Source organism: Camelus bactrianus, chromosome 29, assembly GCF_048773025.1.
Source record: "Camelus bactrianus isolate YW-2024 breed Bactrian camel chromosome 29, ASM4877302v1, whole genome shotgun sequence".
NCBI lineage: Eukaryota > Metazoa > Chordata > Mammalia > Artiodactyla > Camelidae > Camelus > Camelus bactrianus.
This window is the reverse complement of record NC_133567.1, coordinates 7,607,929-7,634,675: the sequence shown is the minus strand read 5'-3', so window position 1 is coordinate 7,634,675 and position 26,747 is coordinate 7,607,929. Positions and strand designations below refer to the sequence as shown.

General features: G+C 38.3%; 1 protein-coding gene across 10 annotated transcripts in view; it reads left to right on the top strand.

Moving 5' to 3' along the window:
* ASPH (aspartate beta-hydroxylase) overlaps positions 1-26,747 on the top strand; it is a 160,452-nt gene that overhangs the window by 29,631 nt on the left and 104,074 nt on the right. For 5 of the 10 annotated variants that reach the window (XM_074354914.1, XM_074354912.1, XM_074354911.1 and 2 more), the window contains exons 2-5: positions 2,586-2,735; positions 5,785-5,853; positions 10,384-10,563; positions 18,068-18,109. In XM_074354914.1, the coding sequence (XP_074211015.1) occupies positions 2,586-2,735; positions 5,785-5,853; positions 10,384-10,563; positions 18,068-18,109 (441 nt within the window). Of the gene's footprint in view, positions 1-2,585; positions 2,736-5,784; positions 5,854-9,624; positions 9,653-10,383; positions 10,564-18,067; positions 18,110-20,264; positions 21,730-26,747 lie in introns of those variants that run through there. The other 5 variants (XM_074354917.1, XM_074354921.1, XM_074354920.1 and 2 more) reach the window with 4 other exon arrangements.

Sequence of the window (26,747 nt, the reverse complement as noted above, 5' to 3'; positions counted from 1 at the left end):
TAAATGAATGAATAAAAGGATGAACTTTATTTAGTCTTACTATTTTCTCGTTAGTAATACACAGTACCAGAGACTGGTGTCAGTGACAGAATGTCCTGGAGGAGATAAGACAAGAACCCAGTTTTCCTGCCATTTTAACATTTATTTTAAATAAAAAAAAATTAAGTTTGATTCTTAGATAGTAACCGAGGGAGAAACAGCCTTAGTCATTAACTATTACAGTGCCTTATTTGGAAGTAAATAGATATTGTCCGAGGGCATTATTCTTATTATAGTTAGAATTCTATGCAAATGGGTGTGTATGCATGTATTGATTTGTTATTAAGAAATAAGGGTTTTTAAAATATAGTCTTAAAAATGCCTTCATGTTTATCAAAGTTTAATAAATCAGACACACAACACAGTGTTGAATCTGGTGCTCCTGTACCCCTACATAAACTATTTCTTTTTTTTTTTCTTTTTTAAATTTTTAGTGGTGCTTTATTTTATATTGTTCTTCTTATAATTCCTATGCTTCAGACACATACAAATATTGGAAATCATCATTTTCCCCCACCAACATTGAAGAAATTTTTACATAGTCTCCCCTCCCATGGCTATGTTCAGATCATAAAACAGTGAAGCCTGTTTTAAGTGGATTTAATAAGCAACATTATGACCTGTGCCCAGCAAGTATTTTTTAATGCATAAATTATGTTTATATAGCCAGCTTTTAGGAGACTTTTCATAGATCATGTTAGAAACAGGAAGGAAGGAAGGAAAGAAAGAAAGAAGGAAAGAAAGAAAATAAAGAAAGAAATTAGATGGCCAAATGCTATTTGGGAGGCATAGTTCTGTAGATTCATCATAGAATTATTTACACATTGGCTTTTATTGATGGGTCTGTTAATATTTAAAGACCATTAAAAAGGAAATTGGCTTTTTCTTTAAGAATGAAATTTGTTTTATTTGGTCATTGGTTTATATACTTAAATACAGATATATAAAGATGTGTACATACGTACGTACACTCTCTAAGATTGATACAGTTTTTATGGCCCCTTTTGAAAAGTTGATCTAGTGGTTGGTTTAAAAAATGTATATTTCTTTTTCACAAGAACAGTGGGTACTATATGCTTGATCTGAGCCCCTAGTATATCCCTGCCAGTATTCCCTAATTAGAGCTGGATGTAGAGTCAGAAAGCAGGTCCTAGGTCAGAGCTAGTGAGGTTTCTGAAGTCACATAATTTGGCCCATTTATATGGATCAAGGAATTCAGGACCATTAGAAGTCAGGGTTTATTCCTGTCTCTGCCCAACTTGTGTTTGGGTGACTTTGGGTCATTTCACCTTTTTTCTGTAAAACAGATGATTATTTCTATCCTTACTTCCAGTGATTCTCAACCAGGCACTGCCCTTGTAGGGACACTTGGAAATATTTGGGGGCGTGTTTACGTGTCATAACCACGGGGAGCTCCTTACCTGTGGGACCAGCGAGAACCAGGGATGCCCGTTGCCCTGAAGTGCAAGAAACAGTCACACAGGATGAAGGATTGTCCTGTTTAAACATCTGGAAATGCCCTCTTGAGAAACACTGACAGGACCATTATGAGAATCAGGAGGTGACCGGGCTCCACCAGGAGAGGACAGTGTCCTGCTCTGCTGCCTGGTTGACAAGCTTTTCCTTTTCTTGAAGGGCATGTGGGGGTATCTCATATCCCTTTAATTTATTCACATTTATATAATATCCCTTTTTAAGAGAAATTTGAGTTTTTAATGATCCTTTTAAGGACAGCATTGACCATTTTCTCTTAATATCACTTGACTGTCATTACTTTTGCTTATTTTTGGCTGTAAGAATATTTTCAGAAGAGTGTTAAGTATATTAAACATATCAAATGTGATGCATGGCACTTCTGGTTGACAGCAGTTTACAGAGCTGTTTCCTGCATTGAGATCAATTGTGAAAACCTTTTCCTGTTTCCGTGGGTCCCAGTGAGTTTCGTGAAGGAGGAGGAATGAACTGTCCTGTGTGGCTTCTCTTCTTCCCCGACCTCTGTTTCCTATAAATAATTTCCTTCCTTCTTCTGCCTGTCTCTGGCTAAGAAGATGGAGTGTTTGGTGGGGGTGGAAGTAGGGGGAGCTTTTTCTATGGCAGTTAATAGAGTTTTTAAGATTCTACAGAAACTAAACGGGACAGAGAAGAGAATTTGGCTACATTTGTGATTTCATTAAGTTCTTGATATGCTGTGAACTTTGAAAAAGATTGTATTTAGGTAGTTTGGATAAAGAACTTGGAAGGAATACATGTGTTTTATCAATTTTTATTTTAAAAAATTGTTAGCCCATTAGTAGCTTCTTTCTCTTATTCCTTTGATGTTGGGGTCTTAGGTGTGTGGTGGTGAGTCTGAGCATAGTCTTTCCCAGTTTCAGTGCTTTATTTTTGTAACATGATTTGGGAATTTAAACAAAAACTATGTTGGAAATGATTTATCATTGTAAGTACCATCAAATTCCTGGGGAAGTGTTCCAGTGAAAAGAGTTTCAATAGAATTGCATTTTCTTCTTAGATAATGACATTTGTACGTCTGTTTTATTTCTTAACAGAGGCAAAGCACGGAGGACAAAAGAATGGGAAGAAAGGAGGACTTTCTGGGAGTTCCTTTTTCACGTGGTTTATGGTCATCGCATTGCTGGGAGTGTGGACATCAGTGGCTGTCGTCTGGTTTGATCTGGTTGACTATGAGGAAGTGTTAGGTAAGGATTCTGATGCCGTTGATTTCTGGAGCCTTTCAGTGGTTCTCAGTTGGGTAGGAACAAAAGGGGGTGTTACCAGGGTTACCTTGGAGCAGTGGTTGCAACTTCTTTGAACATGATCTCTAGTAGAAAAAAATAGGCTTTATGTTGTATGTATACCACACAGAAATGCTTATCAAATAGTACTTACTCTCAAAGACATGGGATATTCTATCATTTCTATTCCATTTTGTTATACGATGAATTTTTAAAATACTGGTCATGAGCCACGGAATTTATTTAAGGACCCATAAATGGATCATTTATTTATTTTTTTGGAGGGGGTGGTAATTAGGTTTGTTTATTTCTTTATTTTCAGAGGAGGTGCTGGGGATTGAACCCAGGACCTTGTGCATGCTAAGCACGTGCTCTGCCGCTTGAACTATACCCTCATCCCCCCATGAATGGGTCATAAACACACAATTTGCAAGACCCTGCCTGAGGAGGGCATCTCAAAGCACACCCCTCTGTGTCCTTGTTGGAACTGTGTGCGTGATGTGGGAGTGTGCATGCACATGTGCATGTGTAGATGTGGTCTGTAGGCTGTTTCGAGCAAGGTGTCATGTTGCTTCTGATAACTGGCTTTTCTTTTCCTTTTCTTTCCCTGTAATCACTGCAGTTTTTTTTTTTTATGATTTTTACATTAGTGATTCTGTACAATTTTGGGAGCCATACTCTTTGTTTCACCTGACCAAGTCTTTTTTTTTTTTTGAAATTGAGATAAAACTTAACATAAAATTCAATATTGTAAATATGTAAAAATGTACAATTCACTGGCTTTTTACATGTTCATTATTTTGTGCTGTCATCATCATCATTAATTTCAGAATATTCCCATCCCCCACTTCTTTCCACTCCTGGCAAGCACTGCTGCACTCTCTGTGTCCAGGGGTTTGCCTGTTCTGGACATTTCATGTGGATGGAGTCATACAGCACGCGGCCCTTTGTGTCTGCTCTCTCGCACCTAGCATAGTGTTTCCGAGGTTTGACCCTGATCCCATGTTATGGCAGAATAATATTCCATCGTATGGATACACCACATTTTACTCTTCCATTCATCAGTGATGGACATTGGGGTCATTTCCACTTTTTGGCTATTGTGAGTGAGTGTCCTTCCTCTGTAATAATCCAGTGAAAGATGTGAGCCCCGTCACTGGAAAAAAACGCGCACTTCTCTACGTGTGCAGTGTTGCAGGGAAAACCCCCTCTTCCATAGGCCCTCCTGGGCTTTTGCTTTACTTAGCAGGTTATAGCCGTCTCCCTGCGGGGAAAGGCAAAGACTAATAAAGCGCCCTTACATGGAATCTGCCTGTTGTTGAAGCGTCTCATTTTTCTCACTTTGAGGCAAGTGTCTGGATAGACTAGTAGAGTGACAGAAGAAGAATTTTACTTTGGAGACAAACTTCTGGATAGATCTGTACTTTGGTTGACCTACAGTGATACGCTGCTAGGGAAAGTCTATTACACAAAAGAAGAGATTTAAACGATGTGTATCTTTAAGCGCAAATAACAATTTTCGTGTTTTTGCATGCATGCAGCCAAAGCCAAGGACTTCCGTTATAACTTATCAGAGGTACTTCAAGGTAGGCCGTTGGCGATGCGTTTTAAGTCTGCATGTGCTGGTCTCTAAAACGGCTACTCATTTGGTTACCACCTCCATCAGGGAATGTAGGTGTAGGACCAGTTTCCCCTTTTAAGTTTGTCAGAAGTAGGGTGTTTTCTATCTTTTTAATGTTATCTGAACTCTGAGCTATAGGTATCCTTGACTGCAAGATGAGTGCTTTTCATTTATATTTTCTTAGGAATGGGTTATATAGAAATGATAACTTCCTTCTCTCTCCATTATTCAGATTATCCTTTTTAATGTGTGTGTGCTGTGTACACTAGACTCCTCCACGGCAAGTTAACTGTTTTCCCGAGTAGCACAGAGGCTGCGGGAGGGTCAGGGTTGGTCACAGCCACTCGGTTCTCAAGGTTCTTCCTGCTCTTAATGCGATGTTTTAATTTACTTTTTATGAAGAAGTGGTGGCAGTGCTGATTTTTTAATACTGATGCTGTACTTGTGAATGTCGTTTGAAATATTGTTTAAAATATTAAATTGTCTCTTTGCAGCCGTTGTCCAATGATGACCTGTAAATCATGTTGACTTTAGGATGTTTAGAGGGAATTGAATAGTATTGGACTCGTTTTTGATAGGCTAAACATAATGGTGCTCCAAGATGATAAAGCTTCATTTTTTTATTAAAGCCTTAAAATATACACTTGCTGTTCTTGGAGCAGGAGGGCTTTTTGTACTGTCTTCTCAGCTTAGCTGTTCTAAGCCTTATTTTTTTTTCCATAGTAGCAAGTGGCTGGTACTAATTATGTTTTTAAATAGGACGACTGTAAGTTTTCCTTTGTAATTTCAAAAAGCCAGTTTTACACACTTTATTTCCAGAAGCCTTTTTTTTTAAGATTGACTCATAATGCTTCTGTTATAAATCATTATTGTAAAATACAAAATTAGTCATCCTCTTATTCTTATACTCGGTGTTAATTATATTTGGTTTTTATTTGAGGCTTAGTGGGTATTCTTTTGTTTTGAATACTGATAGTGTGAGAAACTTCTATACTTTAGGAACATTAAATTTCATGTAACTGTTAGAAATGGATCAGTATTGTTTCTTCTATATGTTGAAAATTTTACCTAAAAATTTGTTTAGCAGTAAGATTTTTTAAAAAATTATTCTGAAATGATTCACTCTCAGGGTATTGTTAAACCCTTTAAGAAAATACTACCTCAGTTATATTTCTTAGGTTTGTTAGGTGAACATTTTCTGAATCTCTAAGTGAATTGCCTTTATTTTTAGGTGAGATATTCATTTAGCATTGCTCTTCAGGATTAAAGGAGCAAAGAGTTGCATTGATTGGTAGCATCAATGGACGATATGCAGGACTGTAAGCAGTGGTAACACTGTATTAAATTTGTTTTCCCTTTTGTCTCGCATCTATCTTTCCTCCCCTCTTGTAGGAAAACTAGGAATCTACGATGCTGATGGTGATGGAGATTTTGATGTGGATGATGCCAAAGTTTTATTAGGCAAGTACACATTTTGTGTTTTATTAGTGGTGGTAAAATGTTGGAAACAAAGTAATATTTTTTGCTTTAATAATGTCTGTGTCAATCATTTACATTTTATGGAAGATGTTTTCCCACTTAAATCATATGTTTCATTCTTTTTGGGATGTTAAATGGCTTACTTATTTTTCCATAGACTCTCACATTTCAATTTACTTTTACAGATGGATAAGTATAGTGCTCTGGCACAGGTGATTTTAATAAGTAAAATAATTTCCTACGTGTTTTTAGATTTTAAAGCATTTTATATTCTGAATTTAACATTTGAACATATAGGAAATGTCCTAGTCTGTTTTCAAATGTGGTAATCACAGTCATTCTTTAGCATCGTTTGACATAATCAGTTCTATTTGAAAGTGTAAGTTTCTGAAGGCTTACATAAATTCATCTTGAAATAAGATAATGGTAGTGGGCGTCTTAAAATGTCCTATGCATATTTGAAAGGTTACATTAAAATATGATCTAGTAGTCTTTGGCCAGTTTCTTGATTTTTTTTTTTAAGTCTTGGACCCTTCTCTTTTATCACCAGAATTACCTGTCTTTATCATTGAGATTTTTTTTTTGTAATAAAGATGTGTTATTCCTTAATTTATTTTAAAATGCTTTCATACTAGAAAGCATGGTGCTAATTTTAATATGCAAATTTTATATAATCTGGCCCAGTGAGATATGTATTTCTGCTTGTTAAACAGCATCCTTTCCTTTGTTTTAGTATGTAGCATAATATGTATTAGAACATTTTTAAGTATTAGAAAAGCAATGAATATGGCAAGGTATTCTACATTAAGCTTAATAGAATAATGACACAAAGAAATTCTTTCTAGATGCACGATTTTGGGTGTATTTTATGGATACCAAAAAAAATGGGAGCTACTGCATCTGTAACCAGTGAAACTTCAGTAGATTAACTGTAACCTCCTTACAACACATTTTAGTTGTGGTTAAATGTAATAAAGCTGCTTAATTTTGACTTTATGTTTTCTTGTTACTGCTTGGTGAGAATCATATTTGCTGCTTAACAGTAAAAGCATCCTATCCATGAAATTTCTTTCCCTGTCTTAACCTTAATAGAATTTTCTGTATAATTTTGTCATTTGGGTTTCTATAAATATAGCAGATCTTCAGAAGACTATAATCCTGGGCACATGAAAGAAAGAAAATTATATAAAACTTATATCAGGATGATGCTGATTTGCTTGCCTATGAATGATTTATTACTCCATTTTGTTACTTTACTTTAAATGACAGACTGTATTTATTACTGTACTTTGTCAATTTTTGGATGGGGAGGTGCTTAAAATCAGCTATCTGGTCTGTCAGGAAATGCCAACTATTAAATTAAAATTTTTTTATCGCATGTTGATTTCTATTGCAAACTTACATTAGCAACTTGCTTTTTAGTATTTTAGATTTCGAAAGTTTATTCCCATTAATATTTTTAAGCAACCATTAAGAGTTTAAGTAACTAATTTAGACATTGCCATTTGCAGGTAGCCACATATGTGGTGCAGGCAAATGGTAACTCGTTCCTTTTACAAGAATCATATGCTTGGCGATAGAACCAAATTGGTGAATCTGAGGGTTCATTTGGTAATTTGACTGTAAATGCACAAAGGCTAAGGTCAGCTCTTTTACTGTGTACATGTACTAATTCACAGTTGGTTTGTGGTTTTGGTAAACATGAAAGGAACCTGACGGGAACTGTCAGGCTTGCTTTTGTCCTCACCTTCTTTCTATGGCATTTGAATTCTGTGCATGAAATACAACCTTGACTGGAACTGAATTTTGTGACAAAAGTTCTTTTCTAGTTTGTGAGGTTGTGCCTCTGTTACTGGCAGGTGGTTGCAAGAACCTGGTGAAATTGTCGGGGTTCAGAGGCTCGGCATGTTCAGGGAGAGGTTACAGGGGAGCAGATTCAGTGAGTGTGTCCCCCCAAAAGGAGCCAGACCTCCTGAGTGAGTTCTCATTGGAGAAGCAGCTCCAGGCTAGTTGCTTTGAATTAAGGCAGAGGGAGTCCCCTGGGAGGGGTGCAAGCAGGAAGTCAGAGATTAGGTGGGACCTTGGCCTGGCAGGTGTGGTAATAGTTACACCAAACTTTCATAGGTTTGGCATTTCTTTCATTATTATTTCTTTCTGGAGTCTTAAGTAAATTTGCATGCATCTAAATCCGATTACTTTGAGGAAATGTATACGTTCATGTTTACATTTCTTTCACATTTCAAAATTTCACCCTTCTTAGGAACTGTAAAGCAAGACTGAAATACGTGAGTGAATCAAGATTGGTAGCCATCATTAATTTATTATTTCGTTATTTCTGGCGGTGGCCTTTACGATGTACTTTGAAAACAGCCTAAGCTTTTTCTTGTTTACGTAGCTTCTGACTTTTGTGGCCAAATTATCTAAAATAAAATATCTTTGATTTTTAGTTTGGATTATCAGACACTACATTGTCTGAAAGTGTATTCTTTGAAAGCTTGTTTCCCAAATAAAATCTGTGGGAAAGAGGACTAAATGCTGAGTAACGTTTTCTTAGAGTAAAACCACCTGTGGATTCCACGGTTGTCCTTCTGTCCTGTGACCAGTGTCTAGCTGGCACCGTATCAGGTATGGCTGGAAAGCGAAAGGGAAAGTGATTCATACAGTCTTGAAAAAAATTCATAAGTTGAAAAAAAAAATTCGTAGAGCCTTGAAAAAAGTTTGTAGACTGACAGATGCCTGAGTGAGCTGAAGAGAAGGGAGGGCTGGATCTTGCCCCATCAAAGGCGTTCATACCCTGTTCCTTGGTCCAGACCCGCTCTTAGACGTTAAGGAATTGTGTACCCAGAATATATTTTCTTTTTCTCTTTAGGCTTAAGAACTGCAAGAAGGCTGCTCAGTTGGCTGAATAGTTTTGTTCACATACTTTTGCATGTTTGTCGTGCACTTCAGCTCATCATACTGGAGGGCAGGAAAGGTTTATATTTTATGCTCGACGCTTGGAAGCATTTAGATTGGAAAATGAGAAAAATAAAAATGTTTATTCTAAATATACAGCTGTAGTGTTTTTGGACGGAACGAAGAAACTGTTATTCCCACAGAGGCTTGGGTGGTAATACGGATCTCTGTCCCAAGCACTTGTCAACTGTTAGATTCAGAGAGGAAACTTTCTGGGTGGGTCAAAAAATAATTTAAATACCAACTACGATTTATGGCTTTTTCCTACCCAGACACATGAAGGCCGGCCCAGTGGAGTTCCTCTGTGGACTAATGCAGGAAAAACTCACTCTGATCTTTGACATTAAACTAGCTGTCTTGTTATCATCTCTGACCTGCCAGGCTGGATTGCCAGTAGTTATGCTGTGTGGAGGAATTGTGTTGCCAAAGCCAGAAAATACCGAATTAAGTGGTTGTAATCTAAAAAGCTCTGCAGTCATGCATGTGCACGTTTCTTACAGCCAGAACCCTCAACCCGGTTTTTTTTTTTTTCCCTAAAAATTGTAGCTCTTGCTGCATAGAGCCAGACAGTGTAGATTAGACCCTGATACCTACTGGAGCCGAGACACTGGTCTTACCCAAGGCCGGTTCTTCACAGGAAAGAACAGTGATGAAAAACCATATATATGTCGCTTTCTTTCTATCACGGGCGTTTGTTTTGGGGCGAAGACTTAACAACAACAGGAATCTTAGCAGCAGAAGCTAATTTCACGAGCTGATAGGGAGGGAGCTCTGGAATGTTCCTGTTGCAGATGGCTGGTGGAGGCCTCGGTCATGTTTCATGCCGGTAAGACTGAGCAAATTGTTATTAATAGCTGACTCTTCTCATTGGTCAGAGTTACAGGACCATGAGTCAGCAGCCAGAGCATTAGAAAGCTAACATTCTATAGTGCTAAAACCTAAGTGGGTTACTTGATACATATGACTTGAGCACGTTGGTGTCCCTCTGTAGGAGCTGTGAACAGTCACCCTGCTTGCTAGTCATGTGAATTCCAGAGTTTCCTAAATTCACTACCAGCTCCTAAGGGGGAACGTTTGAGGCAATGAACGTCTCCATTTCCGGTGACTATTTATTGATGTACGTACACGTCTGTCTCATCAGCTCTCGGTAATACCGGGTTGCTGAATGAGCAGAGGTGGGGGTAGTCAGAGGGGTCTGTCTTTTTATTCCTCAGACTGCTTTCACTCACTTTTCCCGCTGACGTCAGTCAGTCCGTTTGGGCTGATACAATCTTGTGTTTTCTGGCTCTAGATTCTCGAAAGACAAAGGCAAACCCAGTCAGGGGCTGGTAGGAACGGAGAGGTTGGGTCACACTGCCTTTCCTCTTATACATGTGGCTGAGAGTTGATTGTCGGGTGTGCATCTTAATCGATTTCTTTATTTTCCAAAATGTCTTTTCTGTAAACTTCCTTGGCCATGATGCACAGCCTTTTTGAGATCACGTTTCCTCCACTCCTTTTTTTCCACCTAACTGCTCTCCTTATTTTGTCTTTCTCTCTTCCTTTATTCTTATGTAGGCCTGACCAAAGATGGCAGTAATGAAAATATTGATTCTCTTGAGGAAGTCCTTAATATTTTAGCAGAGGAAAGTTCAGATTGGTTTTATGGTTTCCTCTCATTCCTCTATGATATAATGACTCCCTTTGAAATGCTAGAAGAAGAAGAAGAAGAAAGCGAAACGGCAGATGGTGTTGATGGTACGTCACAGAATGAAGGAGTTCAGGGAAAGACTTGTGTCATTTTGGATTTACATAACCAGTAACTTTGATTCAGGGACTGAAGTCATTGGCTTACGAACCCCGGACGCAGCCTCCTTTTTCCTTCTTCCCTTTGCTCACCCAGGGCTTAGCGTGCAGTGGGGCAGCCGTGATGGAACAATACAAGGCAACCATGTGTGCTTTCTCCCAGTACGGCTGGCTCCTAGCGAGTCCCCTGCTTCGCTTTCCCACTTGTGGAAAGTGGAACCCTGCATTCTCCTAGCCGTCTGCAAAGTGCATTGAGAATGACATAGTATAATTGGTTTCTGTATCTTTTTGTTGTAAGTCATGTATTCACTGAACTAAACTTAGAAACTTAATAGCAAATTGTTTTGTGATTAACCCTTGCTGTTTGTCCTTCTAACACACTATCAATTAAGATGATTATAACGGAATTGATTGTAGAATATTTATAGCATGATTCAGAAACTAAATGCTTCTCTGTTGATCTTTAACATGACTGATGTATAAAAAGATGGTTCATTAAAAAGCTGATTTTTTTAAAAAAATTGTAATTTGTTTAGGTTGATTTGTCAGGTTAATACAAATTTCAGTGTAAGAGTCTGTATTAATGGTGCTTTTAAAATTATTCAAAAACAACCCCATGTTTTTGCCTTAGGGTAGTTAAGTTACTGTATTCAGATGGTAGTGTGTCTGAATATTTCTGTCTATGAAAGCAAAATTTATTTTCAGTTTTCTTTCCAAGTATACATCCAGAGATAGTAATTCAAATTTTTTAAAAGCAGGCATATTACTGAAGAAGGAAAATGTGAACATGTGTCTTAAATAATGTTGTACATATTAAAATTATTCATCCTAAATAATGGTCTTTTTCCATTTTTTCCTGCATTACCTAATAATTGGCTATCAACTTTGGCTTAGGAATAATATGATTTTTAGGTTTGTAAATTAAATTTATTAAAGTGATAATTCTTTTTAGGAGAGTCCATTTTTGCCATTAGAAAACCTTTAAAAACACCTTTGTATCAATTCATTTAAAATGAGTTTGCTTTAGTGATAGCAAAAGCAGTTGTGTTACCCATATCTAACATGAATTCCTTAAAATGAGATTTTATTCATTTTCTACTTCAAACAAAGCTCTTACAGCTTGAGAGCGGTAAGACCTAAGACCTTTGGTTTCTTTTACCTTTTTTATTGAATGGTATTTCATATTTTTACATCTCTTTGAGCTTCTCTGAAACTTAGCTTAGCATTGGTTCTTTGTAGAGCTTAAAACTGGAAAATACTGGCACATTTTAACATTTTATTTGACAGTAATAATTTCTACTTTTCAAATATTCATTCCTTAGCTTTTCCTATTTAATCGTATTGCTTTCAGTAAGTGGAATATTCACCCAGTTTTTCAGAGGGGACTATGACAAATTTAGCTTCTTTTTCAGAAATCACAGGCTGGAGCCTGAAAGTAGTCGTCTCAGATCAGAACGCTGGAAGCACATCGGCTTCCCCCGGAGTCAGCATTTATGTGTGTCAGGGAAGACTGTCTGATTGGCTGATCTTATTTTTAAAAAGTGTTATTCAGTAACTACTTTTGGAAATAGATGCACGTGTCGTACATTGGACAGTGAGCTAACACTGCAATTACTGTTTTAACTCTAGTTTGTCTTTTCCTAATTATTTGGGGAATGTGGGGAATTCATTCTGTTAATGTTTCTGACAGTCAAATCTGATTATGTAATGTTAATATTCTGGAACAAATGGATATGATTTAATAATGTTCTTTCTGAAAGTTTATGTAGTTTATGCGCAAATTTATCCTGTCTTCCAGTTTGAATTTGAGTACTGTGAAATACCAGTTTAAATTCAAAAGAAGTCTTAGGCCTCACTCTCAGAGACATTCACTTAGCCAGCTGTCTGAGATGTATTTTTTTAAGGCAGTCTTGTTTCTTAATGCTTCATTGCTACTAACTCTAAAAGATGTTTGATCAGTTTATGAGAAGTAAATAATTAAATTTATGTGTTATCAATGTTTAGAATCATTAATTTCTCATCTGGCTTGGTTTTTTGTCATGATACTAATGCACATTTTATGTACAGAAATTAATTATGCTTTATTTTTGTAAGTGAAAAATAAGGGTGTGGGGTAATAATTTGCCATTTATTTTGTACCCCCTCTGATCAACCCTTTTGAAAAGCCTCTGACGAAGGTAAAAATCCAGATAGCTGGTGAACCCCTGACTTCTGTGACTTCCTTCAACTTGTGCCTAAGGCTTGCTTTGGTGAGAAAATAAAGGTATTTGCAAAACTGATATAGAGTATTTTGAAGCCAGTCAGTGTTGCTTCACTTGCATTTTACTTATTATACATGTTACAATTCTTAATTAAGGATTTATTGTGTAATTTTCTGTTTGATTATAGGAATATTCTTCTCGCTTACGTCTTTTAAACTTAGGAACTTACTTAAAAAGGCAAAGTTGTAATCTGTGTGTTTGACTGTTTGTTTATAGTGATGAAATTTTACGTTGTACTCAATTCACTGCGTTTCCAGCTTGGAACAACTGAAGGGACTTTGCGGAACGTGCCCTGAGTTCATCTCCTCAGAGCTGCCCTTGCATCCTCAGATGCACTGCACTTTGTCCAATTGCAAAGGCATTGGGTTCTCTGGAGTTTGGTGCAAAAACAAGGAAGTGGAACTCAGGGGACTTAGCTAGACTGAACAAAATGTTTCCTTGTCTGTCCTGATGCTTATAGATTTGGAGAATTATTGAAAAGAGGTATAGAGGGTTATGGCTGTGAACACCTTGCAGTTATAATTTTGGGGGATTGATACTCAGTGACCGTTTCTAAAGAAGATTCTGGTCTATAGGACCAATAAGATGTTTTCTGCAATTTGGGCTGTGGAATTTTCTTTGATCACCATGCCTATTTGGAGCACTTCTGTAAAATTCAGTGACGCAGACTTTATTGTCACAAATTGATTGATGAAACAGTATGCTGAATTCTCTGCCTCTGTTATTTATTGAGATAACTGTGTAATACACAGGAGTAGATATTAACTAAAGTGTGAAGTCTTTGAAGTTAGGAGTCAGGGTAGGCTGCATTTGAATCCCTCTTCAAAGCTGAACCCAACGTAGGATATTTATTAAATGTTTGCTGGGGTTAGTCCTAATGAGTGAGAACTCCAGGAGTTATTCATTACATAGTAGAACACTGATTTTTTTTAAACAGCTTAAAAAGTGAAAAAAAAGTTGAATTTTTTTTTCAAGAGAAATAACATTTTGAAGTTCCTACGATACACTGACCTATGTTAGCAGAGGTCTTTAGGTGATCTCTCTTGATATCTCATTTGTATTTGAATCTGCATTTTATCTTTATTCGAACTCTCAGTCTCTGGATGTCATCCCTTCTTAAACTTTCAGTCTTTCAGTTCTCTTATGTTCTGATCTTCCTTTGTCATTGAGGATCCGAAGGCTCAGTAGCTTCCTTTTTTCAAAAATGTCTGGGGTTATATTGCCACACCACCTATCTAAGAATAAAAAAGAAACTGATACAGTGTCTTGGCATGCCTTTTACCAAGACTAGACATTTGTCCTTGAGCAGCAGTCTGCTTAGCTCACGGAACTGTTCCTTAGGCATTTGAGGCCTGATCTGTAGTCATCGTTGAAATAAATTAGGGCGTTTCGTATGGGCAGGAGGCTCAGGATGATTCACTGGTCTCACCAGGGACTGTGAGAATGACTGAGATGACCTAAGGATGACATGATACCCTGCTGACCAATTCTGTGACCATCTCCCTGAGAGTCTGCAGCAGCTACTTGGGTTTCTGTAACGGAGCCAGTCTCCCAAAATCGTGTCTGCTGCATGTGGTGAGACCATGGGTCCAACCAGGGGCTTAATGATACAGCATTTTAATTTCATACGGAACATTTCACCTTGAAAATGTGTGTCGGATAGTGGCTCTGAGGCAGTGGCCAAAATAATGTTAATTACCTTTAGGTTCTAAGAGAGGAATATAAGACCTGCTTTTTCTTTCAAATATCTGTATAAGAATTCCCAAATAGTCAACAGAGCTATTAACAATAATCAGCTTAAAACCACTGGGATAAGCATACAGTTTCAAAAAGAAGTGTACAACGTGATGATTCCTTTTATTTACTTCTGGGGGGCCATTCTCTTCACTCGTAACCGTATCCTAACATGTCTCTGATGACCGCCTTCACCTGGAATGTCTTCTATCAGTAAAAACAACTTGTATCCAAATGGATTGCAAAGTACCAATACCAAGGTGTTTCCTTTTCACACTCTAATTATTTTCTCAGTACAACTTGGAAACTATTTTTAAGGAATTTTATTGTCATGAAGTTTATTGTTTAATGGAATTGTCTCCCCTCCCTCCCCCTTTTTTCCCCCTCCTGGGCATTGGCTATGGTAGTAAAGAGAGAAAAGGAGAAAAAGAGGGCACACTTGTTGATTTTGGACACTACTGTAGTGCGAGTTCACATCAGCCATAGATATGAATAATACTAATTTAATTCTGTTTAGAATTAATGATTATATAAAAGCAAAGCCTTACGTACTTGTGGTTTTCTGTGGGGCTACTTCAGTAATGTCCCCAAACTTGAACTTGTCTTTCTTTCTTTTTTCCTTTTTTCTTTTCCTTTACATGCTGTCACCAAGCCAGGATCACCACTGACCCCTTCTCCACCATAGGGCTTCACACTGTGGTGGGAAAACGATCTATTCTGTGTTCACCTGAATCCAGCCTCCATGAGGTGCTCCCTGCTTGGTGACAGTTCTCTTTAGTTGGTGTTCAGACACTTTCTTTCCATCTTCTTTCCTCTGTAGAGGTGGTTTTGCTTTCTGCTTTATCAAGATGGTCCACTCTGGCTTGGGTTCCATTCATTGGCATCTCTCTACACTGCACAGCACTTTTTTTTACCCTGAGAAGTGCATTGAGTCATTGTTTCCTCTCTCACTGGTCACGTTTTGGAAGCTTGACTTCTGCCCTGTGGCTGCACCTCCTCCCTCTAGCCTCATTCTTTCTTCCTCACAGACTTCAGCTTCCTCTAGCCTTCAAAGTGCACGAATGGAGATAAAATTCTTCGAACCCTGTTCCTTTTGTGCCCCCTGAGAATCTTGGGAAATTCCGTAGAGGATCACTTTTCCTCGAAGGAGGGAAGAGAGGCCCTGATGAGCACCCTGGGGTGTTGCTCACCTTCCTTCCTACCTGTTTCTCATCGTAACCTGACTGCCTCTTGTAAAACTGTAACCTTACAGGACACTTACTAACGTAATTCAGTACTGTCCTCATCCTAAACCTGTCCTCATGCTTTCCTTCCTTCTGCTGCTGCTTTGACCTTTAAAACCCTGAGTTTTCTGTTTACCTTTATTTATTTGTTTGTTTGCCTGCATTTTCTTGACTGTCCCCATTTTCTTTATTACATAGAGGCTCCCGTGTGCCCTTCTGTTTCCTAAGTGCTCTGCTTTCCTTCACGTGTGTGCTTTTTCCTTCAGGAACTGAATATGATCATGGTGGTTTAAATGATTCATTCAGTCTTTGTCATGTCAAAAATACCGAAACATTATTGACTATATGCTTTAAGTTCAGAAAAGGAAGCTTAAGTCGATACTTTGGAATTTTAACCAGTGCCTTGCCCATTGTCAATTTGTGACTCTTTAAGGATTTATACTCCAACGGGAAAAGTTTTAAATCTTCAGTGCTTATTATTTTTTCCTGTTTCACGAATCTGATGTTAATCTAATCTTTGCCTTATTAACAACAGATGTTAACTAGCCTTTTCATCAGTGTAGTCCTTTTGACTCTATCATCATAGTGGGGTGGGGGTGGGAGGCAGGGTGGTCTGATTTCCACCTTTCTGCTTTTTGAGCGAAAATCTGGGCCTTCCAGTCAAGAACATGCAGGCCTTAGGAGGCGATATTAGCATCACTGAAGGTGTGTTTTAATGCTTTATGCTAATTTCTTTTGCACATTGGATAATACCCATATATTTAAAAGCTGGCATTGCAAGAGTAAGTTTGGTATTTTACTAAAATGAACTTCACTGGGGAGTAGCCCAAGGTGGCATTCAGTATTACAAGGTAGTGTGCTGGTTTTGATAGAGTTTAGGGAAAAACTGGGCTTTGCTTGTGAAAAATAATTGTCCTACACACACTAGTTTTGGTTATGTACACATACCCAGTAACTGGACAGATAAAGATAGCCATGGGGAGCAGTTAATTCCCATTTCTGTTTTTAATGTAGTCAGTGGCAAGACATGCTAATACTCCCCCACCCCCCCCCAGAATGATAATGGTGATATCTCAACCCAAATAAATCTCCATTCTCAAATGGACTGTCTCATTTGATGGAAACAAATTGTCATGGACAGAGAAAGGGGAAGGAATTTAGCAGTGGAGCATGATTCGATCAGTATAACAGATCTCGTTATAATCCAGTATAAAATACCCAGTTTGGCAGGTGGGAGTGTGATTACGGTTTTGAGAAACATACAAAGGGGATTCTACAGTTTCTAGCAGGAGTATGTGTGAAAGGGTTAGGGGCTTTCTTGTGACACCGCTTCAGACCTTAGCCGTGGAGTGAAAGGTTGTGCATGGTGCTGCCCCCTGCAGGAGATGAGCTGTAATCACCTACCCTGGTTAACCCAGGAAATGGATGGGCAACTTGGAATGCCACTTTGGAAAGTCGGCTGATACATGAGTATAAAATAACATTTATGCAGCCAGGAAATAGAATTGGGACCATGACTTGGCTGAAATGCTAAGTACAGATTGATTGCAATCAGAATGTATAGAGAGGTATGCGGTATTGACATTTGTTAGAAGGTTAAAAAGAAACCCATTATCAGAACTTCCATTTGCCTGGAGAGGAAGTAGAAAGCCTTTGCAAAGCTTTTAGGTGAAGTATAAGAAAATTAATATATACCTCCATAATAGTGTCATTCTTTTACTCATGTAATTTTTTATAAAGAAAGTTTGAAACTATGGGGGGAAAAGCCATGATTATTCAGATGATACAGAGTCAGATTCTATCAAAATATGCTATCCTTTTTTGGGGTGGCAGTGATGATTGAGTAGGGAAGTAGGGTCCCCGGGAACTTTCCCCTCTGGTGTTTGTAATTGATCATCTGTATCCAAGTGGAAGTCCACTATCCAGGCACCGCTGAGAGGGAGACCCCATTTCCAGGGGGTAACTAGACTTTTCTAAAGCCAACAATTCTTTCAGATCTAAGGCAGCTTATAAAGTTGACTACGTCAAAAGTGATTTTAATGCACTTTTTGGTTATAGATAGTGGGAGTAAGGTTCTAAAATGACATATTTGTATGTTGAAGGACTGAATATTTTTAGTGATAAATTTAAGAAAATTTAATAGATGCATCAATTTCAACTATTTTACAGATAATAATTTTTTAAATTGCCTTGATATTTTCTGTTTATAACCTATTTTCATCTTGTAAATACCAACAGAAGGACCTGGTGGGGTAGCCAAGAGAAAAACTAAGGCTAAAGGTATTTTCTGTTTGTCAAATTAGCCTTGAGTGGATCAAGTTTAATGCTTGAAAATGCATGACAGATATTATGTAGATGCCGTTACTAATGCCAAACCTTATTGCTTTTTGGTTTTGGGTGCACGTTTGCGCATAAGTAGTTTTATCAAGACTTCATTTTTAAAGAATTTTCTGCCTCGGGCCTATAATTTTAAGTAATTTCCTTCTCATGTTATCAAAACCTTATAACAGTCTCTAAATTCCACATATTAAGTTTACAGTATACGCATCCTACTTACCTTCCAACCTCTGAACACTTGCTCAGTTTGAATTTTTTAGTTCCTATTGGAAATAAAGATGAATTCATCGGTGATTGATTGCATTTCTCCAAAAGCTCTCATGAGGCTGTCTTAGAGCACAGTAAACAATAAAAGTCAGTGTGATCACATTTGTAGTTTTCAGTAAAATGAAAACTTAGATTTATAATCTGGAGCACTGTGTTATGCTGTTAGAAAATTTGCCGTGTTTGATGTTTTGGTTCATTAAGAATTATAACACCTGTTAACCACTGTGTAGAAGCTAACAGCTTATTATTACAGCCTTATTTTGTATCCCTGTGGTTTTTCTTGTTCACATGTAAATATTTCTGTCCTCCAGGGAAAGGGGCATGGAGGAAGTGCATGCTTTTCTTTATACATCTGTAATATTCTTTCGTGTTCAGGTGCTTGGCACATTGTTTGTAGTTTGACTTTAGTGAAACATTAACAGATGGGATTTTACTACGTGATTTGTATTTTAATTTTAGGATTAGGAAATTTTAGCATTTTAACTTTGGCATCCCACCTGAATCATTCCTGGAAAAAATACAGAATTTTTTTTTTCTGATTTTTATTCTGATACAAATAATTATGGAATAAGTGGCCAATGAAGTGTAAGTTTATTCCTTGATCTCTAGAGGGGTAAATTAAACATTAGAGGTTTAATATTTTAAAAACCATGTGCAGAATAAGACCTGCCAGCCCTGCACAAGCATAGTGTTCTTGCAGTGGCTTCGTCTGTTACTCTGAGCAGCCCCAAAGGAGAATGAGGACTCGGAGGATGGCTGATGATTTATGAATTCTCTTCTGTATTTTTATAAGGTTTTAATAAGATTGTCAGGAAGAATTGAATAACATTTTGTCCTGTGTGAGTTTTACATGATTTTGATGGGCAGAAACAGCTTCCACATTTTATCACATTAAAGAAATCTTTCTCTTTTTCGTTTCCACTTAAATGCTACATTATACAGCGAACACCTTGCTTCTCTTATGGTTTCCTAGTGAGAGAGCAAGAGAGTGAAATTCAAAGCTTTTGCTAGCAGCACTGTTCAACTGTTATTTACAGCAAGTTGAAAGCAGCGCCTCACACAAGATTTGGAATCACCTGTAAATGTTTGTCTTACTGCTGTCTCCCCCGTGAGCTCGGACAAGATGTATGTTGGCTTGGAGTGGCACTACATAAAATAACAGGAAATATACTTAAAGGAATACTGATTTCATAATGTTGAACATAAGCAGAAAAGAAGTTCTACTTGTCATTTTGAATACCATAGATAACGAATTTAAAATTTCATGCTTGTGTGGAAATTGTATTTTTCTTAACTAAGAAAATGAAATGGTACTTCGCTTCTCATTTGTGCATAATATTTTCAAGGAGTGTAAGCACAAGTATTTTAAGGACGTAAAAATTTTTGTTAGAGCTAAAGACTTTTAAATTGTCTTTGTTCAAATACTTGCCCGTTATGGAAAATGCATTCTTATATTGCCAGTGTTCCTTTAATTATGTTGTTACAGCTGTAAAATGTGAGTTCTTAACGCTTTGTGTAAAGTACTGCCTTTATGGATGGACTCATTAACACTGCATGCTAACCTTGTCTTGAGACAAATCATGCCGTATTTCAAGCTGGAAAAATATGATGGCAAGGTCGTAGCATTTCTTTTATAGCTGATACTTTATAGAGATTTGCATCTGTTTTTAGCCAATTTAAAACTAGTGGATGAAAGTCACTTTTTGAACGATCATTTCATGTGTGTGGGGAGGTATAAAAAAAAGAGAACACTTTTGCACTAAATTGCTGTCCTATGAATTGAGAGATGCCTTCAATAAACGTTTTTTCCTTTGATTGGAAAACCCGAAAGTCAAAGAACTCACTAAAGAAGAGCTCAAGAAGGAAAAAGAGAAGCCTGGGTCCAGGAAGGGAAGTAAGGATGAAGAGAGAAAAAGGGGGAAGAAGGAAAAAGAGGATGACCGGAAGGACAAGAAAATTGTGGATTCAGATGTTTCCCGGAAAGAGTCTCCTAAGAGTAAAAAGGACAGAGACAAAGAGGAAGTGGGACTCGATAAAGGCACTAAAACCAAGGAAAATAGGAAAAAGCCAACCAATGTAAAGGATATTTCTGGTGAAGTGGCACGCAGAGACAAAGATGATAGAAAGGAGGGGAGTTCTGCCAGACACGCACACCCAGCCACGGGAAATAACCAGAAGAGAGGGAACTGAAGCCCTGACAGCATCGTCCCAAGGATGCGCGGTTACATCCTTCGTCCTGATCTGCCGCTGACGGGCGGGCGTAGCAAACTTCGGCTTGCTCTGCTTGCTTAGTTACATCTGGAAGACGTGTCAGTTAGCCCTTGAATGCATTCACTGGTGCTCAGCAAGTAAATTCTTGGAAATTTAGGTACCTGTCTCATGCTTCTAAATTTAAAAGATGAAGCTTTCAAAATGGATGTAATAGAAATATGATGTAATAATGTTGATTTTTATTAATCTATCGATCATGTGTCTAGATGAATGTATGTGTATAATTTGCATTGTAATGAATTTATTGCTCGGTAATGTTTTCACTGGAGTTAAGACTATTAAAATCTCAAATAGCGTTTATAGGCAGAGTGATGTGTAAGGTTCAGGTACGAGCAATACTCAGGTAGGTAGGAAGTTACCTTCTTTCTCCGTTGCCGGTTGTTTTTCTTCCTTCCTTCTCCTTCCCGCTTTCCTGCCTGCCTTTCTTCCTCACCTACCCTCTTCCTTCTCCACTTCCTTTCTCCATCCCCTTTTCCTTCCTGTCCTCCCAGCTCTTCCCAGGGCACCTCCTCGGCCCTTTGCGGATCTGCGTTTCCCCTTCCCCAGGCCTTTCCCTCTGCTGTCTCTCTCTCCTCTCCTGTCTGTCCTCCTCAGTCTTACCCTTTCACCCCTCTTTTCACCCCTTCATGCCTCCTCACTCCTCTCCCCTCCTCAAGTTGCTTCTTTCCAACCATCCCTCCCCCACCTTTTCCTAATCTCCCAATAAATTCTTAATGTTTACTTTGTTCTGAGAATTCTAGAAACGGTCATGGGTAAAAGAGAATTTTATGTAGAACAGCAGGGTATTTATGATATCTTTACAGACTCAGAATAGTTATAGAAAGGCTTTCCTTATTTCAAACTGGGATATCCTTTCGTTTTATAATCACAGTTTTTCAGTTGTTTTGGTTGAATGGCGTTTATTTTTCACATTTGATGGTATCGAAATTGTTTACCACTTCTAAGGAGTTGCAAATTGGGGGATCTAACTAGAGGTCAGAATTGAGTTCAGAAAACATTTAATAAAGTGAAATTTGAATAAGAAATACATTTCTCCAAATGGTTTGTGCTGTTCTGCATGAAGTCTTAAGTCTCTAATTGTGACTGGTGGTGAAATTCGGTTCTTGAATTTGAGAAGAGCAACCTGATTTGTTGAAACAGAATCAGAGGTGCTGCCCTAAAGATTTTATTTTTTTTTAAAAATGAGTGTTCAACTTTTTTCTATGAAGAGCTTAAAAATAGAGATTTTTGGCCTAATTAAGGATATTTCAAATCAGGAAGGAGTAAGCATTAAGTGTCAAAAGTTTCTAAAAGTATTGTACCCCTCCCCTTTTTAAAATATGTTTGTACCTTTTATGGCTTAAAATCAAACACACATTTAATTGACACAAAGTCCAACTGACATAATAAAATTATACAGCAAGGGGGAAGTCCTAGGGAACACCTAGTCTGATATCTCTAATTCAGTCCTATCATTTTATTGTTTAAAAACTGAGGTCTGAAGAAATTGTCATACATGGTAACTTGGGGTTTCGTATGTTGTTTGGTTGGGATTTGGTTGTTTTTATAGATTGATTACAGGAACACAGTAAACCAAACAGGGAACTCGATGGCTGGTTTGCTTGGCAAATGCAGGGGCACTGCCTTGAGAGGAATAGACCCCAAGTACAGACCTGTAGTGGGAGCTGTTTCTTCCTAGCGCTCTTCTCAACAGATCTTGGCTCTGAGCGTTTCTACTTGACTTGATTCTACTTGGAGGTGAGGAGTGTGGCCCTCAGATAGATCTTCCTCTTTTAGCCATCCTTGTGCAAAGATGCAGTTTTCTGGGACGGCCCTGGGAGGAAAGTCCTGGGAGATCTGGGCTGTCCTGCTTAGGTCTGGCGAGCCTCTGTGATCGCTCCTGTCATTGGGGATGGCTTGGTCTTCCCAGGCAGGCTCCTGTGCACAAAGCTGTGGGTGGGGGCTGAGGGGGTCCCTCTCAAACCGTATGAAGTATTCCTGCAGAAAACGGTTTGTAGGAGGAGCAGAGGGAGGCTCTGACAAGCACTGGAAAGAACAAGAAGCAAAACTGTCTAGCAACTGTATAAAAGTTACAACCTTTTAAAGATAAATCCTTTTTAGAAACACTTTTTTTCCATCAATAAATGCTTACTATAGGAGGGGAGAAAACCTTGCAGTTAGAGCTTGCTGGATTGATTTTTTTAAATTTATGTACCAAACTTTAAGTGTTGATTTCTGTACAGATAATTTTTTTCCTCCCTTGCAGAAAAGGGCAGAGAATTATAATTACATTTACTGAGGGCATTCTAATAACTTTTACCTTGGTTTTTAAGGACAGTCAATAGCTATGAGGCATAAAGTACACAAATACTAAATTCTGAGAAAATGAGTGAAAAAAATTTAGAATAACCCTAATGAGGGTAAGAATATAAATATCTGTTGTTATTTAATAAAGCACTTGGAAATATTTTAGTTCTATCACTGAGTTTTCCTTTGAATATCAGCTCAAGAATTGAATTGAAACATCTTTCCTAAAACATTAAAAATATTTCAAGAGCTCTTGTGAACTGGCAATCGGCTTATTTTCTTGCTTTCTTTTTTCCTTCCTTCCATTTCTTTAGTAAACAAGGCTTCAACTGAATTTTATTGAAGTTGAGGTCACTTATCCAACTCTGTTGGCGCTTACTGTCCACCTAAACAAGCTTAGTGCAAGGTACTTCTGATCATGATTAATGGGTTAAAATTATGCTCGCTTTCTCATTTTTACTCACTTTTCTATTCACTGTGTAGTTATTTCTATATTCTGCTGCTTCATATTGTTATGTAAGGATAATTAAAACCAGAAAGGTCACCCTTTTAAAATAAGTCAACTAAAAAACAAGGACAAAAATTTCATAATACGAAGTAGTTGGGAGTCAGAAAATCCTAAAGAGTGAAAATTAAATACTAAGAATGTAAATTGATTTTGTTATTATCACTAACAAATTATTTAAGTTTCACTAAGAAATGATACACAGAATTCTAAAAAATGACGTTATTGGCATAGTTGTCCTTAAATTTTTTTATGGCAGTATTTCCCATGTGAGTAGCAGTCATTGTAAAGACAGTTTTATAGAAATATTTGGGGCCCTGTCAGTTTTTTCAGGAATCTTTTATCCTTTCATATTCAAAATACTTTCTTTGGAAGCACTTTATCATCCCTGAATTTTTTTCCCTTCCGTTGCTGTGATGTGTGACATCTGTGTTTCATTTGTTAATGGCTTTGTTTGTGAATCACAGTTATTTCTAGCATTACTTGTAATCAACTGTTTGAAATCTAATTTTTTTTTTTTTACAAGATTTTCAGTTTTGCTTTATGGATAATTGGCATTGTGTATAGATGGCCCCATGACATCTCAAAATGAGGGAGAGACTGGTAAAGAAATTGACATAAATCTGTTAGTGTGAAAGTTTGAGTTAATCCCAGGGGTTAATTCTGCAAGTGACTGGTTCACAGAGACTGTTCTGTAGTGTTAAGGCCTGTTGAGTCACACAGCTTTGTAAGTTCAGAGTTCTCATAATTATTATTTGGGTAATAAGGGCTCCCTCTATATACTTCCATTAGGAAACAAAGACATTTTAATGATCTAAGTTAACTGAAATGTCATTGTCTGTGAAACGGGTTAGTGGTGTATGCTGTGTCTCCCCCATTCCTTCTGTTAACGCCTGTTGGTGGCAGTTCTCTGGATTGATCGCTCAGATTAGTTCACTGTAAAATGTGTCTTGGAAAGGCTGGTTTTCCTCACTTTTCCCTCAAGGTGGTTGTGAGAACAGCTGGTGTTGCCTGTGCATGAGGGGCTGGTACATTGTTGGCACTCAAATGGTAAAAGTCTACCAAGTTGTTTCAGTCATTAAAAATCTGGAAACCCTGGGGCTGTGATTCCCACTCCTACTTTTATCAACATTTTATGAGACAAATATTCAAGTCCTTTGTCCTCTGAAACTAATGTATCTTTGTGAAACAGGTGTGCTGGGCCCTGCTTTGTTCTGCAGAGATCACTGAGGGGGCAAAAACGAGTAACTCTAACGGTGGCATGTGTGTAGAGCCACAGGAATGCTTAGTTATTTAAAGGGTACTGCTACCACAGGGAAACCGAAGCTGTGAACTACAAAGGCCAGAAAAGTTATGGAGAAATAACGTGTCGTCTTAAGTATATGGTATAAATGAGAACTTTCACACCCAGTCTAATTGTGGAAAACTCATTCATAAGTTTGCTTTGTAGTCAGGACACGTTTTTCCACAGAAGCGATTTTATGGTCTTCAGAGCTTTCTACTCCAGTCTACAAAAACCTACTTAATTCCTAATTTTCAGTTTTGTTAAGTCTTGGTGTAACTGTTTCTATCAAAGAGGCATTCCTCATTCTTCCTCAGAATATTAGGAACACGTTTAGTTTTACTTCTAAGTATTTTCCGTAATTCTTTCGGTTATCTGTGTGAATCCAATTCAAATTAGCTTACGTGGACAAAAAACACTGACTGGCTCACATAACGGTGCAGACCAGGGGCAGCTGTGGCTTTTGTCCTTTGGTTGTGCGAGACCTGGATGCCCAGACAGTGGCCTGGGCCTCTCTCTCCATCTTTGGACTCTCTCCGGAGCTGGGCTTCCTTCTCAGGCAGCCTGCCTGGGGTCGAGGCCCCTGTGCTCACATTTACCCCTGTTCCTTACAGGGTCGGGGTATGGGCTGACAGAGCTGTGATCCCAAGACCGTGGGCATGTGAGTGCTGGCCTGAAAACAGTGGGGTGATGGGAAACCAGTTCCTCAATGAAAGTCAGTGTGCTTCTACCAGGAGAAGGGGGAATGGGTGCAGGGCAGACCACACAGTGAATATTTATACCTGTACTTCATCTGCACCCGATGCAGGCAGTTTATGGAATTATTTTCCGCTTTTCCTCTCCTCTCCCCAGGCCTCCTCGTGCTGCTGCCCAAATGTGAAGGGTTGGATGGGCTGAACCTGAATGGGTGTCTCAGAGTCAGAGCCTTGGGAACGGAGAGAACTCAGCAATAACCTTAGGCAGTTAGAGGAATACAAGAGAATATTGCCGTATGATAAATGCTACCATTTAGTTATCAGGTGAACTAGGCTTATTTTGTTGTTAAGCTCCTTATGTATTCCCCTGGTTCTATTTAAAGAGAAAGTTTTTGTTCTTAGGAAACTGAAGGCTGAGTATTACATAGCAGACCCACAAGGCTTATTCTCATGAAAACCTTGTTTGGGGTACTTGGAAAAAAATCCTCAGTAACCATCGGTAGTCTCATGTCCTACCTCCTCCATTTGCCTGAGGATGAAACCACCTTAAGTAGTTGTCTATTACTAGTTTGGGGTGTCATTTTTACATAGAAATCAGTGTCTGCAAAAGCTTCCATTTTGTAAGCCCTGCCGAGCAGAACATCTTCTATTTTTCATGGTTCTCATTTCATACCTCATTTGATTTCATTTTTTGTATGTATTCATCAGTCTTTATTAGGATCTGTACATCGTGGAGGTCTGTCTGTCACTTCTCCCTTGCCTCAAACATTTCCTCTCTTGTATCCTAAGAGATCAGAGGAAGGCATATACTTAAAGTGTCTGTGTTGTTTTTTTTCATGGTGAAATAAGACCCCACATGCTGTGTCATTTCTATTTCCCATTTACTGATTCGTGGGAGAGATATTCAGAGTATCTGCAGTGTGCTGGGGCTGTTCTGGGGATACCGTCCCTACAATGAGATGCTATGAGATAAACAAGGGACGGGGGGAAAATACACTGGACTGTTGCTAGCACTGCCCACTTCCCCTCTGCCTACACTGCACTCCCAGTCTGGGCTGGGCTGCCTTCTGCCTCTTGCAGGATCCTCCTGAGTCGTCACATCTGCACTCACTCCTCTGATCCTCGCAGGTGGGTGGACTGTGTACCTTCCAGTTACCATGCTCGTCACTTTGCTTCATTCTTGGACTTTGCTGCCAGGCTATGATTTTTATTCAGTGCTTATCATAGTGACAGACAATAGTAGGCATTCAATGTATGTGTATTGAATGCTCAACA